Here is a 17645-nt window from a genome sequence, read left to right on the forward strand (position 1 = left end):
GATTCAGATTCAGATAACCAGCCTTTGACGCACAAGTCCCGACACAGGCCTGTTGATCCTAATCTAGCCTCTGGCCCCTCTTCTACTACCCAATCTTCCCGCTCTACTCGGATTACCGCTGAATTCTCGGGTCCCTCTACAACTCTAGCTCCTTCAGAGAATCCCATGGGGGCCTCACGAGGGACGCCCTTGGTTACTCCAGAAAGAACTGCTGAAGAATCCCAGTCGACCCCTCAGGCTCACACTTCTTCCCCTTTGCTTGCTTCGGCTGCACCTCTAACTCGGAACGAGGAAGCTGGCCCCTCCGAACTAATAACCGAGACACCATAGCCCTGTGGCTCCTCTTATCACCACTACCGCACCACCAAACCTTCAGAGCTAAACTTGCTGTATCAGCGGGATGTTCCTACTAGTGTTCTAACCGTGAGGGGCCAACTAGCCACTTGTTGGATAGAGAGCGTGCGACAGATGGAGGATTTGCCAGTATCTGGTTGAATGGATAGATTTTCTGAGTTATATACCCAGGTAAGCTTTCCCCACTCTTGTTATAGAGCTCCCTCTGTCTTTTCTAAATATCTTCCTTTCCTGCCTAGGCCCATACTGAATCCATGGTAGTAAATCAAACACTCCATCTCTACTACCACCGTAATAAAGTGTTAACGGACAAGGTAGCCGAACTAGAACTTCAACTGAATGACCCTGCAGCAGCTGGCCGCGCACAAAAGGCTAAAATAGGGGCTTTGAAGAGGGCAAATGCTTAGCACAAACAATCTCTGCGGGAAGCCGACCAGGAACTCAAAGGCCTTCGTGAGGAGAAAAGTTAGGCCGAGAGTCTCCATAAACAGACCGTGGATCAATTGAATAAGGAGCTGCAAGCCAAGGAGGCCCTATTATAAAAGAAGAGCCAAACTCTGGAATCTCTAGCAGCTGAATTGCGTGCGGCACAGACTGAACTAGCTCAAGCCCGCTCTGCTGCTTCTGGAGTCACCACAGCTCTGGAAATATATAGGGCGGGCAAAGCTGAACGCTGCAGGCTGAGTCGGGAAGCCTACCTCTATTCCTGAGAGTTTGGGATCCAGGTTGGGGATTGCCTCGTGACCGCCATAGCTCATGGTGCGGCAGGGGCCATGCGATAACTGTATGAACAAGGATATTTTAGGTCTGCTCCCCCTGAAGACTTCTTAGATCATCGTCGTATTTTGGACGAAATACCCGACGAAGTCTTTTCTGCCTTTAAGTAATTTGTATTTGTATATTGTATAAATTGAACTACGTTCCTAATTAATGTTCTTACTTCTTGCTTTCTGTGTTTGAGTTCCAAAATGGGTTTGATAATTTACAAAGGACGTAACAATCCTGACCAGGCAAACATTCTTACTGGCCGGTCGGGTAAATACTCCCGACCTAATTTATCCTATCTTCTGCGAACCAACACTTATCGAGCCCAAGCTTTTCAGAAAAGAAAGTTATCTATGTTCGGTAAGGCCGAAGATAATTAGCGCTCCAGGGCCGGTCTAGATTCTGACACCGGTCGTCCTGTAGGTAGTACGCACCCGATACTAACTTTTAAATAACTTTATAGGGTCCATTCCATTGGGGTGCTAGGTTGGTTACGACCCCCACAGGCTTCGCTCGCTTCCAGACCAGGTCCCCCTCTCCGAAGAAACGAGGAACCACCCTCCTATCATAATTCTGCTTCATCCTTTGTCGATAGGCCTCTAGCCTGGCTGCTATCCGTTCACGAGTTTCATTGATGAGATCCAGCTCTGCAAGTCTCCGTTCGACATTCTCTTCGTCATACAACATTCTTCTAGTGGAAGGCACCTCGATCTCTATAGGCACCACCGCTTCATTGCCGTAGACTAAATGAAAGGGAGTGAGGCATGTGCTCTCCCGAGGCGTTGTACGGTAGGTCCAGAGAATACTTTATAATTCTTCTACCCAATCTCCTCCAACGTGATCTAGCTTAACTTTCAATCCCCGCACAATCTCTCGGTTGATGACCTCGGTCTGCCCATTACTTTGTGGGTATGCTACGGATGTGAATGACTGAGTAATGCCGAAGCCTTGACACTAGGCCTGGATCTTCCAACTTTGGAATTGTCTTCCGTTATCCGATACCAACTTATGGGGTATGCCGAACCTGCACAGAATGTTTTTCCATAAAAACTTGATAATTGCTCATTCTGTAATTCTAGCCAGGGCTTCGACTTCCACCCATTTAGAAAAGTAGTATACCATCACCAGCAGAAATCGCTTTTGATCTAGTGCCATAGGGAATGGTCCCACGATATCCATACCCCACTGATCAAAGGGGCAAGAAACGATAAATGTATTTAGCATTAAGGTGGGCACATGTGTCAAATTCTGATATTTCTGGCAAGATAAGCAAGTGTTCACCAACTACTGAGCATCCTTTTGTAAGGTAGGCCAGAAATAACCGACCAGTAGCACCCTGCGAGCTAATGTTCGACCTCCAGCATGACTGCCGCAACACCCCTGATGTGTCTCTCGCAAAGCATGCTCCGCCTCTTCCATGCTTAAACACTTAAGTAAAGGCCTGGAAAAGGCCCGCTTATATAATTGATCTCCTATCATGGTGTAGGCATGGGTCTTTTTCCTGACCAGCCGTGCTTCCTCTGGGTTTGTCGGTAGAATACCTTGCCACAGATAATTAATCATTGGTGCTCTCCAGTCAATAAGCTCACCCCTGTTATTCTGAAGATCTATTTGAGCTATGAGGAAGGTATGTGCTATTGACTTATCTAATACCCAGGTTGTTAGAGAACTAGCCATTTTGGCTAACTCGTTAGCTCGACCATTCTTTGCTCTGGGAATCTTGTTCACTGTGACCTCCTTGAATTCTTCTTTCATTTTCTCATAAGCTTCTCGATATACTTGCAACTTGTCACTATTGATCCCAAAGTTGCCTGCTACCTGCTGGGTTACTAATTGAGAATCCGAGTATATGATTACTCGGGCAGCTCCCACATGCTGGGCTGCCTGCAACCCTACAAATAAGGCCTCATACTCTGCTTCATTATTAGTAGCTCTGAAGTTTAACCGCACGGCTAGCTGCAAGATGTCTTCTTGGGGGGATCAGAAGAACCCCAATACCACTTCCCTGTCGTGTGGCCGATCCATCCACGTATACTTTCCACGTTTCTTCCGAATCAGTTTGATGAATCTCGGTCAGGAAATCAGCCAAGGCTTGCACTTTAATAGCCGTTCGAGGTTGATAAGCTATATTATACTCTCCCAGTTCTGTCGCCCACTTGATAAGCCGGCCAACAACTTCTATATTGGTGAGGGCTTTACCCATGGTGCTATTGGTCAGAACTGTGATAGGATGTGCCAGAAAATAAGGTCTTAGACGCCGAGCCATGAGCACCAATCAATAGACTAACTTTTCCAGGGGTGTGTATCTAGACTCAGCCCCCTTCAATAGATGACTAAAAAAGTACACCGACCATTGTACATTGTTCTGCTCTTTCACTAACACTGCCCCCACGACCTCAGGGGTGGCTGACAGGTAGACCCAGAGCGGCTCTCCTGTAATAGGCTTGATAAGGAAGGTAGAGCCTCCAGATACTTCTTTAACTCCTCAAAAGCTCGCGTGCATTCTTTATCCCACTGGAATTTGGAGGCTTTTCTGAGCACTTTGAAGAAGGGTGCCGCTTTGTCTGCCGATCGAGAGATAAATCTGGACAGGGCTGTTATCCTGCCCACCAATTTTTGCGCCTCCTTCAGGTTTTGAGGAGCCTTCATATCTCAGAGTGCTTGGACCTTCTCAGGGTTGGCTTCGATTCCTCGCTCCGTCACCAAGTACCCCAAGAATTTTCCTTCATTGGCTCTGAATAGACACTTCAGGGGATTTAATTTTAACCCGTACTGCCGGAGGGTGCCGCAGGTCTCCTCCAAATCAGCTATTAGATTTACGACTGAGGGGGATTTGATAAGTATGTCGTCCACATATACTTCCACGTTGCGCTCGACTTGCTCTCGGAAGATTTTGTCCATCATCCTTTGATAAGTTGCTCCAACATTCCTGAGCCCAAAAGGCATGACAGTATAACAGAAAGTACCATCAGCCATAATGAAACTGACATTCTCCTGGTCCTCCAGGGCTAGGGGAATTTGATGATACCCCTGATAAACATCTAGCATGCAAATCCTCTCACAGTCGGCGGTTGAGTCTACTAGCTGATCAATTCTGGACAAAGGATAACAGTTTTTAGGGCTGGCTCGATTAAGATCCCGGAAGTCTATGCAGACCCTCCACTTATTATTGAGTTTTGCTACCAAGACCACATTGGAAAGCCAGGACGGGAATTGTACTTCTCGGGCATGTCCGACTTTCCTGAGCTGGTCCACTTCAGCTCTGATAATTTTATTCTGGTCGGTCGAGAAGTTCCTCTTCTTTTGCTTGACAGGTCGGACGTCAGGCAAGAGGTGTAACTGGTGTTCCACTACTTCAAGCTTAACCCCTGGTAATTCTTCAGCGGACCAGGCGAAAACATCTCTATTATGGGTCAAGCACTGGATCAATTCTTCTTTGAGCTCAGGATGTAAGTCACCTGCTACCCGAGTAAGACTCTTTGGATGTTCAGGATATAGCTGAACTTCCTCCCAGGGAATGAGTTCTTCAGCTATAGGCAGGGGTTCTTCTTAAATGACGTGCACATCCCCGTCTTGAGTCCTCTGTGCTTTACGAGCTTCCACTTTGACCATGTCAATATAGCATCGCCGAGAAACACGCTGCTCTCCCCTAACTTCCCCGACCTGCTCTCCCACGGGGAACTTGATTTTCTGATGAAAGGTAGAGACAACAGATCTGAACTCATGTAGAGCCGGTCGACCCAAAATAACGTTATAGGAAGAGGGCGAGTCTACTATGAGGAAGGTACTCCTCCTGGTTTTGACTAATGGCTCGCTCCCCAAAGATATGACCAACTTGATCTGGCCCATAGGCTTTACTTCATTACCAGTAAAGCCATATAAAGAAGTAGCCATCGGCTGGAGCTCGCTGGCGTCAATCTGCATTTCTTCGAAAGCAGACCTGAACAACACATTGACAGACCTCCCAGTGTCAACGAAGACTCTGGCCACGCGGCTGTTGGCTATGACCGCTCTGATGATAAAGGCATCTTCATGAGGCAACTCCAGTCCCTCCAAGTCTTGCGGCCCGAAGATGATAACAGGGCCAACGGCCTGCTCCTTGCTGCATCCAACAATGTGAATCTCCAATCGACGTTCATGAGACTTGCACGCCCGACCCGAATCTCCGTCAGTAGGTCTTCCGGAGATCATGCCTATATAACGGATGACCGCGTTGCCGCGATTCTCTGCCTCGCGGGCTTCTCTTTGCTCCCTGTGCGTCCTTATTGTTGCATGCTTGGCCCCTCCTGCTCGGCCCGGGGTCTGCTGGCCTGCCCCGCTGCATTGCGTCGCTCCTCCATCATTGTTTGGACCCGAGGAGCCAGCATGGGGGGTCGCAGGCCCAGCTCGGCAGCGCAGCAGGAATCCCGGGCGAATTGAAAACACTCACTGGTAGCATGCGAGTGGGATCGATGATACGTGCAATAGAGCGGCCCCCAAGGCCCAGGTCGGGGGGCATGGACTGCAGCTACGCACGGGATTAGCCGAACATCTTGACCAGGGTGGAAAGTAGGTCGGGCGTCCCGAGAGCGCAGGAGAGGTTGAGCAGGAGGTTGGGGTACTCTTCTCTCAGACTTATTTACAGGGGGAGGTTTATCTGTCTTTCTTCGCGTCGCCTGCGCTTCCTCCATGTTGATATAGTTGACCGCCTTCTCCAGCATCTCATCGAAATTCTTTACGGGATTTCTGATGAGATCCCTAAAGAACTCTCCTTCGGTCAACCCATGAGAGAAGGCGCTCATGAGTATTTCTGATGTGACCGAGGGAACGTCTTGAGCCACTGATTGAAGCACTTGATATAGCTCCTCAACAGATTGGAGGGCCCTTGCTTGAGAGCAAACAAGCAGTGACCCATCTTTTGATACTTCCTACTGTTGGCGAAGTGGCGCAGGAATGCAATCTTGAAATCGAAGAAGCAGGTGATGGACCTATGTGGCAGTCCATCGAACCACTTCTGGACAGAGCCCGAGAGAGTGTTCAAGAAAACTCGGCACTTAACGACATCGCTGTATTGATGTAGCAGAGCCGCATTTCTAAACTTGCGTAGGTGGTCTTCAAGGTCCTTGCTGCCATCATATTCCTCGATAGCAGGGGGTCGGTACCCTTTGGGTAGCCTTTCCTCTAATATTTTGGAAGAGAAGGGCACTTTCTCTTCCGGCTCCACCCGACGTTCTTCTCGAGGGATGATAGACTTCCCTCTCTTCGAATCCTTAGACAAAGAACTTTCAGCCACTGAAACTTGGGGCTGCTCCTTGCGGCTATAGCATCCAGGGTTTGGCTGATAATAACCCTGGTCTAGCTCTCTATAGAAGGCAGGAGGAAATTCCATGTGTTGTTTTCTCTTGGAACCCCGATTCGAGGCGTGAACCGGTTCTTTAGAAACCTCAGGTAGCTTTCATGGTCGGGAGGCAGTAGGATGTTGCTTTTCAGAGCTCGCTCGCTTCTTGGCCTCTTTGAAGAGTTCATACTCTCCCGCTGTCATGGTCACGTTGATTCTGCTAGAATCCTCCATCTTCACGTTCCGGAGTAGGTAGTTTTTGTTCCCACAGACGATGCCAAATTTGATCCTGTCCGAAAGCTAAGTTGGACAGAGGCTGGCCGCGCTGTCGCCTGTGTTGACGGAAAGTCGTGGAAGCACCTGGGTGACCTGGTACTCCTGGAAAGATTCCCACGAGCGGATGACGGGGGGTGATGACAACGACAATGATGACACGAGGGTTCTGTGCACACTTAGACAAGCCGCCTCTGCGTTAGAGACCAAGAACCAGGGAAAAAGTCCCCGAGTCAGGCCCTCTGACACTTAAGTCAGGTACTTTTTCTCCAGAAGCACAGTGAAAGGATGAAAAGTAAAAGACGAGAATGAAAAGATGAGTGAGCATACCTGCGTAGAGACAAAGCCTCCTTTTTTATATGACAGTGGATGCTTCTGGAGTTTGATAAGTGTCAGGGAATGTCGGTTGTCAGGATTTGTCTGGCGGTAAATGACACGTGACATCTTTCTATTGGTCTGAGGAGGGATCAGGAGGCAACGAGCCACAGACCGTTAGCATATTCCTTGACATGTGGTTATTATTTTCTGACGGGTTGTTACGATTCTCTAGCTTGATTGTCACGTAGTGTAGGTTCGCCCTGGTCTGTTAACCCTCAATTGGGTCCTCGTATCTGCAAATCTTGACCTGTATGCACATACCTGCCTTTCCTGGCGCATTCCCTAGCTTGTTTGTTGTCCCACAAATCCAGACTTGTACGCCCTACCCTATATTTGCTATTCGGTCTATCTTGATAGATCCAGACCTGCGCCTACCGCCCTATAAGCCTTCGTCCACATATCCTGACCTGTACGTCTTTGGTTCGTGTATCTTGTTCTGCATATCTTGTCCTGTAGATCCCGACCTGTAAGCCTTAGTCCTCATATCTCGACCTGTGTCTTGGCTCCACGTATCCTGCTCTGCGAATCTTGGTTCGTATATCCCGACCTGTACGTTTTAGTCGTATCTCCTGTGTCGTGAGTCTATAAATCCTGACCTGTCATCCTTGATTTGTATATCCGGACCTGTACGCTTTAGTCCTCGTATCTTTGGTATCACGAGTCTGTAAATCTTGACATGTTATCCTTGGTTTGCATATCCTGACCTGTATGCTTTAGTCCTCGTATCCCGACCCGCAAGTCCGTAAGTCCTGACCTGTCATCCTTGATTTGCATATCCCAACCTGTACGCTTTAGTCCTCGTATCTCCTGTGTCGCGAGTCTATAAATCCTGACCTGTCATCCTTGGTTTGCATATCCCGACATGTACGCTTTACTCCTCGTATCTCCTGTGTCGCGAGTTTGTAAATCCTGACCTATAGGTCTTACCTTCCGAGTTCCTACTTAACATGTAGGCTTAACTCCGAAATGCCACTTGTGTTCGACTAGGACCATCCTGTAACCTGTCCCTTTGAACCCCACGTACGTCGGACTTTTGACCTCCACGTAGGCTGGACTTTTGACCATCACGTGAGCTTGACTTCTGACCGCCACATGAGCTTGACTTCTGACCGCCCCGTGGGCTTGACATCCGATCGCCCTGTGGGCTTGACTTCTGACCGCCCCGTTGGCTTAACTTCCGACCACGTCCGCTATCCGACCCCACTATCATGCGTCGTATTAGGGCGGTTAGGTCTCGACAGGCAAGAGATGGGTTCCAGCCAACCCCCACCCTGGCTCAGGATGATACGCAAGACAGTTGACGCTCAATATGGAGTAGCAGGATGTCGAGGGAGACTGCATAGTTGGTCTGAACGGAGAAAGATATGTTGTTACACGGTCACCGCATAGAAGAACCACGGAGGTTGACAGAGCAGAGGAGTCTTGGCCGAACAGCTATTCCGCTCGGCCAAGCAGCGGGACTTGGCCATGGATGGAGCGGAGTCCCGGTCGAGCGGCTACCCCGCTCAGCCAAGCAACGAGACCACTGTAGTATCTCTCGACATCCTTTTGGGAGATAATGACGCTGACACAAGGTACGGTTGACAGACGGATCGTACATGCCCTGTTAAGGTATAGTGTCAGAGGTACTTTGCTGACAAGGTCTTTTCATGGGACACATGAGAGAGCATGCTCATGTCTCGAGAAGCGCACACACTGCCCACCAGGGCTCTATAAAAAGGAGGATCCATCATCGGCGGAGGTACGTGTTATTCTTGAGTTCTACTGTTGCTACTGTTGTTTCGATTTTCTCCATATTCTGGTAACTGATTTGAGCGTTGGAGGGCCAACGTCGGGGACTCCTTCCTTGGCTTGGTACTTACGTCGTTTATTTTGTAGAATGGAGTGAAGTCAACGTCAGGTCAGCGAAGCTGCTACCTTCTAACTTTTCAACTTCATATTTTTTGATAGGATTAAATATAAAGATTAAGGATGGATAAATAGATAGTGAATCATAACTAATTAATATTAATATTAAAATAAATATAAGTATCTTAGTAAAAAGGTGTTAATATAATAAAATTTGACATGATATTTGAAAGGGTGATTTAATGTTTAAGCCAAGAGTAGGCTAATTTTAGCCGACTGATTTATATTTTATAATTTTAATAAAATTATTTTATATTATTATAGTTTTGATAAGAAATGTGCTATATTTATCATAATTAAAATATGGGCACCTTTTTTCTTTGGCCTTTATTTTTTATATATTCGACGTTTTGCCACTTCCGTCGCCACGGAAACCAGCTCGCATGGACGCGACCTCCGGTGGCGGCGCGGCTACTTTCCTCTGGCATAATCAGGTATCTCTCAATTCGACTCGTTCAATTCCTATCCTCAAGCAAGAGTTTTCGACTCTCAATGGTTGGCCCGGCAGGACGACGACCGCGGAGCCAAAGTGAACGCGGGGGCGGGAGAGGAACTGGAACTGAAGCGGGGGGAGCTACTCCGCGCCATCCTCGAGCTGGAGTCCGCCCACGCCGCCGCACAAGAGGATTTACGTAAAATGGAGGCTCGGTCGCTCAGCCTCACCGGCCTCCTCGAGTCCGCCATCCAGGAGCGCGACGAGGCCCGCCGCGCCCTCCTGCTCCTCCACCATCAGGTCGACTGCCTGCACCCACCGCCCGTCTCCTCCTTCCTTACCGTCGACGCAACGGTTACCGATGACATCGACGAACGCGAGAGCAGCAATCCGGCACTGGCGGAATTGGAGGCCGCAGCAGCGAAGAGGGGCCTGCCGGAGAAGGGGCGTCTGGTGGAGGCGGTAATAGAGGCGGGGCCGCTGCTGCAGATGCTGCTCCTCACGGGTTCGCTGCCGCAGTGGCGCCACCCACCGCCGGACCTCCACGGGGTCGAGATCCCGCGCGTCGTCGCCATCGCTCCGAGTTCGAACCCAGAGGCGTCGAAGCTGCCATCACCGTCTCCAGCCTCATTCCAGCATTCCCCGCCGTCGTCTTCGTCGCTGCGGGGCGGCAACGACAAATTCCGAAACTTCGCCTTTTCTTTCAACAACTCAGCATGATCGAAATCCCCGTTCTCTTCTTAATGTCTCAGTGCATGTCCGTTCCCTACAGTTTCTAACTTAATTCACCAAAAAATACTACAAAATAATAAATCCTCACGCGCAATTGTTTCTTCAATTCCCCCCTGTAGTTTAGTAGTATATATTTATCATTTCATTCACTGTCACTTTCTTAGCATGATTAAGCGTGTTCCGCACCGGGAAACAGCTGAATTTTGCAGCTATAATGCAAAAAATAATTCTTGTTCAACTGTTGACTAATAGCTGCTTCGATTAATTCAGAGTCGAAAACCACCAGCAATTTTGGCAAAATTTTCCTACGTGCCTCTGTTCTGAATTGCAAACCATCAACTTCATTGGAACGATAGTCACAAGTGAACGAAGTCACGACATGAAGGAAAACAACGTGAAATGCGTTGGAAATGGATTCTTCTTCTCTTCCAATGTGCAAATAGTTGTTTGCACGTATTAAGCAAAGAGACAGCTTTAAGGTTAGGTGAGAGATCACTGAGGAGGTTTCAGGGACTAGAAACCTTTTCGCAAGCCTCCAAGACTCCTAGTAGCCATAATTGACTTGGAATCACAATCTGGACATCCTACCTAAGTAGTGTGTGAAACTCGGGTTCGGATGAAAAGTCATGTTAAAAATGTTCAAGTGAAGACACAATGTTTCAAATGAAGAGAATCTAGCCGTTCTAAGATTGTGAATTTGAGATACGTATCTCCATAAAAGAAAGAAACAATGCTGCTTGTTCAAAGACGACCCAAAAAGCATTGTCAATGTTCGACACAAATTGCATTCTAACTAGTCTTCTCTATCTCAAGAGCAGTTGCTCTGTAGACACACATGAAAGACAGAAAGAGATCCCCACATTTTGAGGGTAAACAAGTTGTCAAATCAGCAGAGTCGGTGTGAGAGTTAATTAACTTAATAAAGACAGAAGAGCAGTAGCTTTCGGTGGTTTATAAATGGAACAAGAACCTCAGTAATCGGCAGGGGAGATCGGCTGGTAGGTGTGGGGCGTGAAGAAGTACTCGTAGAAGAACCCGGCCAGGCCTCCGCCGATGAGCGGCCCCTCCCAGCGCACCCAGTGGTCCTTCCACGCCCACCTCACAAGCGCCGGCCCGAATGCCAGAGCCGGGTTCATCGCCGCGCCGTCGAAGGCCCTGCCGGCCAGAATGTTCGCGCCCATCAACAACCCTACCGCGAGAGGCGCAGTGCCGCCCCATTTCGCGTCCGACGTGGCGTAAACTGTGTACACTAGACCAAAGGTGGTCAGCGCCGCCTCCAGCACCCGCGCTCGCTTCGCGATCACGCCGGCGGCGAGGGCGAAGGTCGCCGAGTCCAGGCTGCCGGTGGAGTAGTCGAGGACGGCGCAGGCCGCGGCGGAGCCGAGGAGCTGCCCGATCCAGTAGAGGGCGGCGCGGGGGAGCGTGATGTGGCCTCCGATTAACGCGCCGAATGTCACCGCCGGGTTCACGTGGCCGCCGGAGACGTTGGAGGCCGCCGAGACGGCTGCGGAGAGGGAAAAGGCGTGCGCTAGGGACGTGGCGACGAGGCCCTCCGGGGTGGCGACCGAGCCGCCCGTCAGCTTCTCTGCGGCCTCCGGTGGGAAAAATGAGCGAACAGAAGGTGTGCATCAGAAGAGGATGAGGGAGATGGTGCGTACCGAAGGCGATGAAGGAGCCGCAGCTGGCGAAGACAAAGATGAAGGTGGAGAAGAACTCGGCGAGCGCGGCCTTGAGGGCTTCTGGGCGAGTCGCCTCAGCTGGTGTTCCGATGGCTATTCGAGGGATCGACATTCTATCTCCTCTACTTCTTTACAGACTGACTTCTGGGACTCCAAAATTAGGTGTTGAGACCTGAGAACTCCTCCCATTCTTTCAATGCCTTTTTACCCCATCATTAGATGATGGGTAATATGTTATTTTGAAAATTACTAAATTATGTATGAGATCAATTTTACCCTCCGGCTTTTTTCTCATGGCTGAAAGAAAAATCCAAATCATGTTCGATTTTTTGTTCGCGACGTGCGTTCGAACTAACACCAACGTGAGCCCTAAAAAGTTTATAATAAAATTTTAACAAGATATATATATTTAATGATCTATTGGCTTCCTCTATTTGTCTGTTTGTCTGTTGTGTTTTTTAAATATTAAATCTTAATAGTATTTTTGTTCCCAATATAGTAAATTTCTAATTGTATCAATGTAGGGAAGAATACATTTTTGATGAGCTACTCACGTACAATCTATAGATTCACAAATAGAAAATTAAAATAAATCTATTACTCCAAATATAAATGAGTACAATAATATGACACCTTCAATTTCTTGTAGTGTTGTGGTCAATACTAGAGAGACTATTAATTATAATTTCAATTTGAATGAACAAGCTTATACTTTTGAGGATGACCCGGTACATATAGGATTTGAAGATCTTTTTGAGAATACATGAATTGAATAAGAAGAATAATGAGAATATAATGAAAGCCTACAAGCTCCTACTTTGTTGACAATTTCTGTAGCGATGGCATACCCTGCATAGATCCTTTTATAGTAACATGATCTATAAGCATAAGATATCTTATACTTTCACAGCAACTTAATTATATAGCAAGCAGAAAAATCTATCATGCATTCAACGTTTGTTCTGATACCATTGTTGATCTAAATGTATGAAATACAGAAATATGAAATCTGTAAAACTCACGGTGCTCTTTTGTAGTAGATCTTGATCTTTGTTTGTCGTCGGAAGAACTATCACGAACGAATCAGAAAACTCTTCAAAATTCCATAAACAAAATCCCAAGCCTTCTCTTGTGTTTTTCCTTCACTCGTATGATGAACTCCTCTCTCGTTGAATTCCTTGGCCGGACTTATATAGGAGATGAAGGTAAACTTTTCACCTTCCAAGCTTTTCACCTTCCCCTATAACCTCTAATTGCACATAATGGATGAAAGAGGAAGAGAAATGGACAATTAATCAATACCCATTCTTCTAACAACGTGAACCGTCAATAGACACGTCCAACACATTTATCCTCATATGTTTTATTTATCTAGAGTTTTCTAACATAATTTTACTGCATTTGCCTCTAGTGACCTTGACGATAGTATTCAACGCTAGCTATTACCATCATTAAGGACTAGGACCACACCTTTGCCTTCAAAACCGAGTGGGTTTCCCTTTATTGTCAGGCATTCCTTCGTTTACAGATCAACTCATTCAAGGAGAAGATCTTGTCGGGCTACAAGCATGGCTAGCAAGATCTTGAAAGTCGAATTGGATTGCTTAATGGCTTGTAGATATGAGTGAGGAGAATATAGTCCATTTACAGAAGGGAAGGAAATAGGATGTTTGAAACCTTACCAAAAGAAGTTTTAAGAAGAAACGTTTGAAAAATTAGTTTTGATGACAAATTAATAGGAAAAAGATGATTATTTTATGAATAAATTGTTGTAAATTAATTTTTCAAATGAATGAAAAATTAATATCTAATGAAGGATTAATCTAATATACTGGGACGGAAGTTTGACTCGCACACAAGTTGAATTTATGGATGATATTACATGAACACTAACTCGAATATGTAGAATTATGAGATGTATAAAATTATAATTAATTTCGTTGATTAATTAATTGATTGATTAAAAAATTAATCATGATTGTGATTAATCAATTGAATTAATTAATGATAATTGAAAAGGATTAAGTGAAAATACACACCTATGTCTTTCCAAATCATGGAAGAAACTTTTCACCTCTTGGAGTAACCCTTCATCCCTATAAAAGGAACTCATTCCTTTGATTCAAATAACTCAAAACATAAAACTTCGACATGGCTAAAAAATTGGAGTGAGTCGCAAGTTATTATATCTTGAGAGATGATTGCCAATAAAACGTAAGCATCTAGGCGGGGTAATATCGTCTTAAGGAAAGAAGGTCTAACCTCCACCTTGACCTTAATACTCTTATCCTTAGGGATAAGTTTATCCAAAGGGGGTGTGTCGATATTCGAAGGGATAACTTGACGACCAACGAGATTAAGTTAGTAAAGACTAAAACGAGAAGGGTACGTCTATTACCCGGAAGGTGTCTTAATGACCGAAAGAATGCGTTGAGAGTATAAATGGGACAAGGTCCATGTCATATCGAGCTCCATAAGTTTGATTCATCAACTCATCGTCGAAATGACTAACCAGGGCCAACTGTTGGATCAATGCTATAGATCCATCTTCATATAAAAATTCCAACAATCTTAAGACGATATTCGCGGTTATGGCGACTGTGGGTTCCACTCCCACTAGAGAGAAATCAGAGAAATTTTTCATAATTGTCTTCAAGCGATGACAATAAAATACATTGTATTACTTAAAGAAAATGTACCTTTTAAGGTTATTATTAAAAGATGTCCTAGCACATCTAAAAGTGAACCTTAAGCGGTGGGAGAGACATTTGCAAGGAAAAATAAAATTTTTCTATACGAATACCATGCTTTAAAAGGATGAACAACAAAATTATATTATGGGTATAATGTAATAATGATGGTCAAGGCTTTGTGGGGATAATTTGACTAAAATCACAAAGTTGAGGATAATGAGTTTAAACTATCCAAAAAGAGGGCCAATGAAAGATTTCAAATAGAAGATCAAGCCCACTTGTCCAAAAGCTAGATTTGAGTCTAACTCAATGAGACCTAAGTGGAGGTCAAAATAGATGAGTTAGAAGGATTATATCATATATATTGCAATTAACTAAGAAATTGAGTCAATGTCTCTTGAAAAGTAAATGTAATCATGGTTAGCACTCCAATTAGATAACTATAACTATGGCTTGACAAGATTGGAAGATCAATAGATGTACACTTCTTGAGTCGAATGTCTCTCAAAGAGTAATACAATCCTGGTCAATACTCTAATCAGATGACCGTAACTTTGGCTCGATGAGATTGGAAGAACAAGGGATGTAAACATCTTAAGTTGAGTGTTTCTCGAAGAGTAGTACAATCATGGTCAACATTCCATATAGATGGCCATAACTTTGGCTCGATGAGATTGGAAGACCAAGGGATATATTCATCTTGAATCGAGTGACTCTTGAAGAGTAAATACAATCATGGTCAGCACTCCGATCAGACGACCACAATTTTGGCTTGATCAAATTGGAAGACCAAGAGATGTATACTTTTTGAGTCGAGTGTTTCTTGAAGAGTATGCAATCCTGGTCAGTACTTCAATCAAACGAGCGCAGCTCTAGTTCGGTGAAATTGGAAGACCAAGTGATGCATGTTTTCTAGATTGAGCAATTTTGAGAACAAGTGCAATCTTGGTCATCATCTTGATTAGACAACCATAGTTTTAACTTGGTTAAACAAGAAGATTGTGTTGGGTTTTTCGGGACGCAAAAATCGCTTTTTGCATTGCGGAAACCCCGAAACCCCGCCACCGGATCCGTGCGAAGAAATAAAATTTACGTAAAACTTCGAGTACGAGTTTCTAGCCTAGATCTAAACTAGATCTACAAAGGAGAAGAGCTTTACACTTGATGCGATGCCCTTCGCTAATCCCGCTCGTCCAAGGTTCGCCGGATCTCAAGAGTATGCGGGTCATTCAGTATAGGTTCCATATCCATGATACATTCTTCAATGCATGCCCATGTGTCAACTTGATATCTCCATATCCATGACTTGTGAGATCAAGTCATCAAGTTGACCTACATGCTAGTCTCATCGCATTAACATTGTCCCTGAATGTTAATACTTGACTAGAAATGATTAAGAGTAGTGTTCCTATATCATCTCACTATCGATTCAACCAATCGATTAATATAGGTAAGAACCTTCTACTCAAGGACGCTATTATACTTAGTTATTTGGCACCAATACAAGTAAGCATAATAACCATAAACAAATGCCTTTATATACATAAGAATATGATACAACGAGTCCATACAACAATCATCAAATGATTGACTCTAGGGCTCTAACTAACAATCTCCCACTAGCACTAGTGCCGATCAGTATAGACTCTAAGGCCTAATGACCTAGTGTGACCATCATGCTTTCTCTGTGCCAAAACCTTGGTCAAGGGATCTACGATGTTAGCCTCAGTGGGTACTCTGCAAATCTTCACATCTCCTCTATCGATGATCTCTCGAATGAGATGGAAGCGCTGTAGTATGTGTTTGGTCCGCTGGTGTGAGCAAGGTTCCTTAGCCTGTGCTATTGCTTCATTGTTGTCACAATAGAGCTCTATGGGATCAGCTATGCTAGGAACTACCCCAAGTTCAGTAATGAACTTGCGGATCCAAACTGCCTCCTTTGCTGCTTCTGATGCAGCAATATACTCGGCCTTTGTTGTAGAATCAGCGACTGTGTACTGCTTCGAACTCTTCCAGCTCACAACACCACCATTTATGCAAAACACGAACCCAGACTGCAATCGATAATCATCCTGGTCAGTTTGGAAGCTAGCATCACTGTAACCCTTTATAGCTAGCTCGTTATCACCTCCAAATATCAAGAAATATTCTTTAGTCCTTCTTAAGTACTTAAGAATATTCTTGACCGCTATCCAGTGTCTTTCACCTGGATCTGACTGGTATCTGCTCGTCATGCTCAAAGCATACGAGACATCAGGACGAGTACATAGCATGACGTACATGATAGATCCTATGGCTGAAGCATAAGGGATCTAATCCATACGGTCTCTCTCCTCTCTAGAAGAGGGACCTTGAGTCTTCGAAAGACTCACACCATGTGATATCAGCAGAAATCTCTTCTTGGAGTTCTGCATGGTAAACCGTAGTAGTACCTTATCAATGTATGTACTATGACTTGAGCCAAACAATCTTTTAGATCTATCTCTATAGATCTATATGCCTAGAATGCGGGATGGTTCACTTAAGTCCTTCATTGAGAAACAAGTCCCTAGCCAAGTCTTGACAGACTGCAGCAAAGGAATGCCTTTTCCAATAAGTAGTATGTCATCCACATACAATATAAGGAAGACAACTGTATTTCCTACAACCTTCTTGTAGACACAAGGTTCATCTTCATTCTTGATGAAATCAAACTGTTTGATTGCATCATCGAATCGAAGATTCCAGCTCCGAGAAGCTTGCTTTAGCCATAAATGGACCTATGCAGCTTGTATACTCTGCCAGTATGCTGTGGATCTACAAAACCCTCAGGTTGTGTCATGTACACATCCTCGAGCAGGTTTCCATTCAGAAACGCGGTTTTGACATCCATCTGCCAGATCTCATAATCGTGGTACGCTGCAATAGTAAGCATGATCCGAATGGATTTAAACATCGCTACTGGAGAAAAGGTTTCATCATAGTCAATACCATGAATTTGCTTGAAACCTTTAGCTACCAAGCGACCCTTATAAATAAGTCCATCCATGTTAGTCTTTCTCTTAAAGACCCACTTACACCCAATGGGTTTGCCCCCTTCAGGTGGATCAACCAAAGTCCATACTTGGTTAGTG

At 45.5% G+C, this 17645-nt stretch overlaps 1 protein-coding gene across 1 annotated transcript; it reads right to left on the reverse strand.

Moving 5' to 3' along the window:
- Positions 1–10817: 10817 nt before the first annotated feature.
- On the reverse strand, positions 10818–12171 carry LOC121994129 (aquaporin TIP1-1-like). Its single transcript, XM_042548280.1, has 2 exons — positions 11819–12171; positions 10818–11745 (listed from the first exon to the last, which is right to left on the reverse strand). Exons 1-2 carry the CDS (start codon positions 11949–11951, stop codon positions 11132–11134), a joined length of 747 nt encoding a protein of 248 aa, XP_042404214.1. The 5' UTR covers positions 11952–12171; the 3' UTR covers positions 10818–11131.
- Positions 12172–17645: the final 5474 nt, after the last annotated feature.

Source organism: Zingiber officinale, chromosome 6A, assembly GCF_018446385.1.
Source record: "Zingiber officinale cultivar Zhangliang chromosome 6A, Zo_v1.1, whole genome shotgun sequence".
NCBI lineage: Eukaryota > Viridiplantae > Streptophyta > Magnoliopsida > Zingiberales > Zingiberaceae > Zingiber > Zingiber officinale.

What these genes read in the sequence shown, in the direction of transcription:
- LOC121994129 (XM_042548280.1), bottom strand. Translation starts at nt 11,951, where the DNA reads ATGTCGATCCCTCGAATAGCCATCGGAACACCAGCTGAGGCGACTCGC. An exon ending in CGGCTCCTTCATCGCCTTCG is followed by an intron (nt 11,746 to 11,818) that starts GTACGCACCATC and finishes CGGAGGCCGCAG; the next exon opens with AGAAGCTGACGGGCGGCTCG.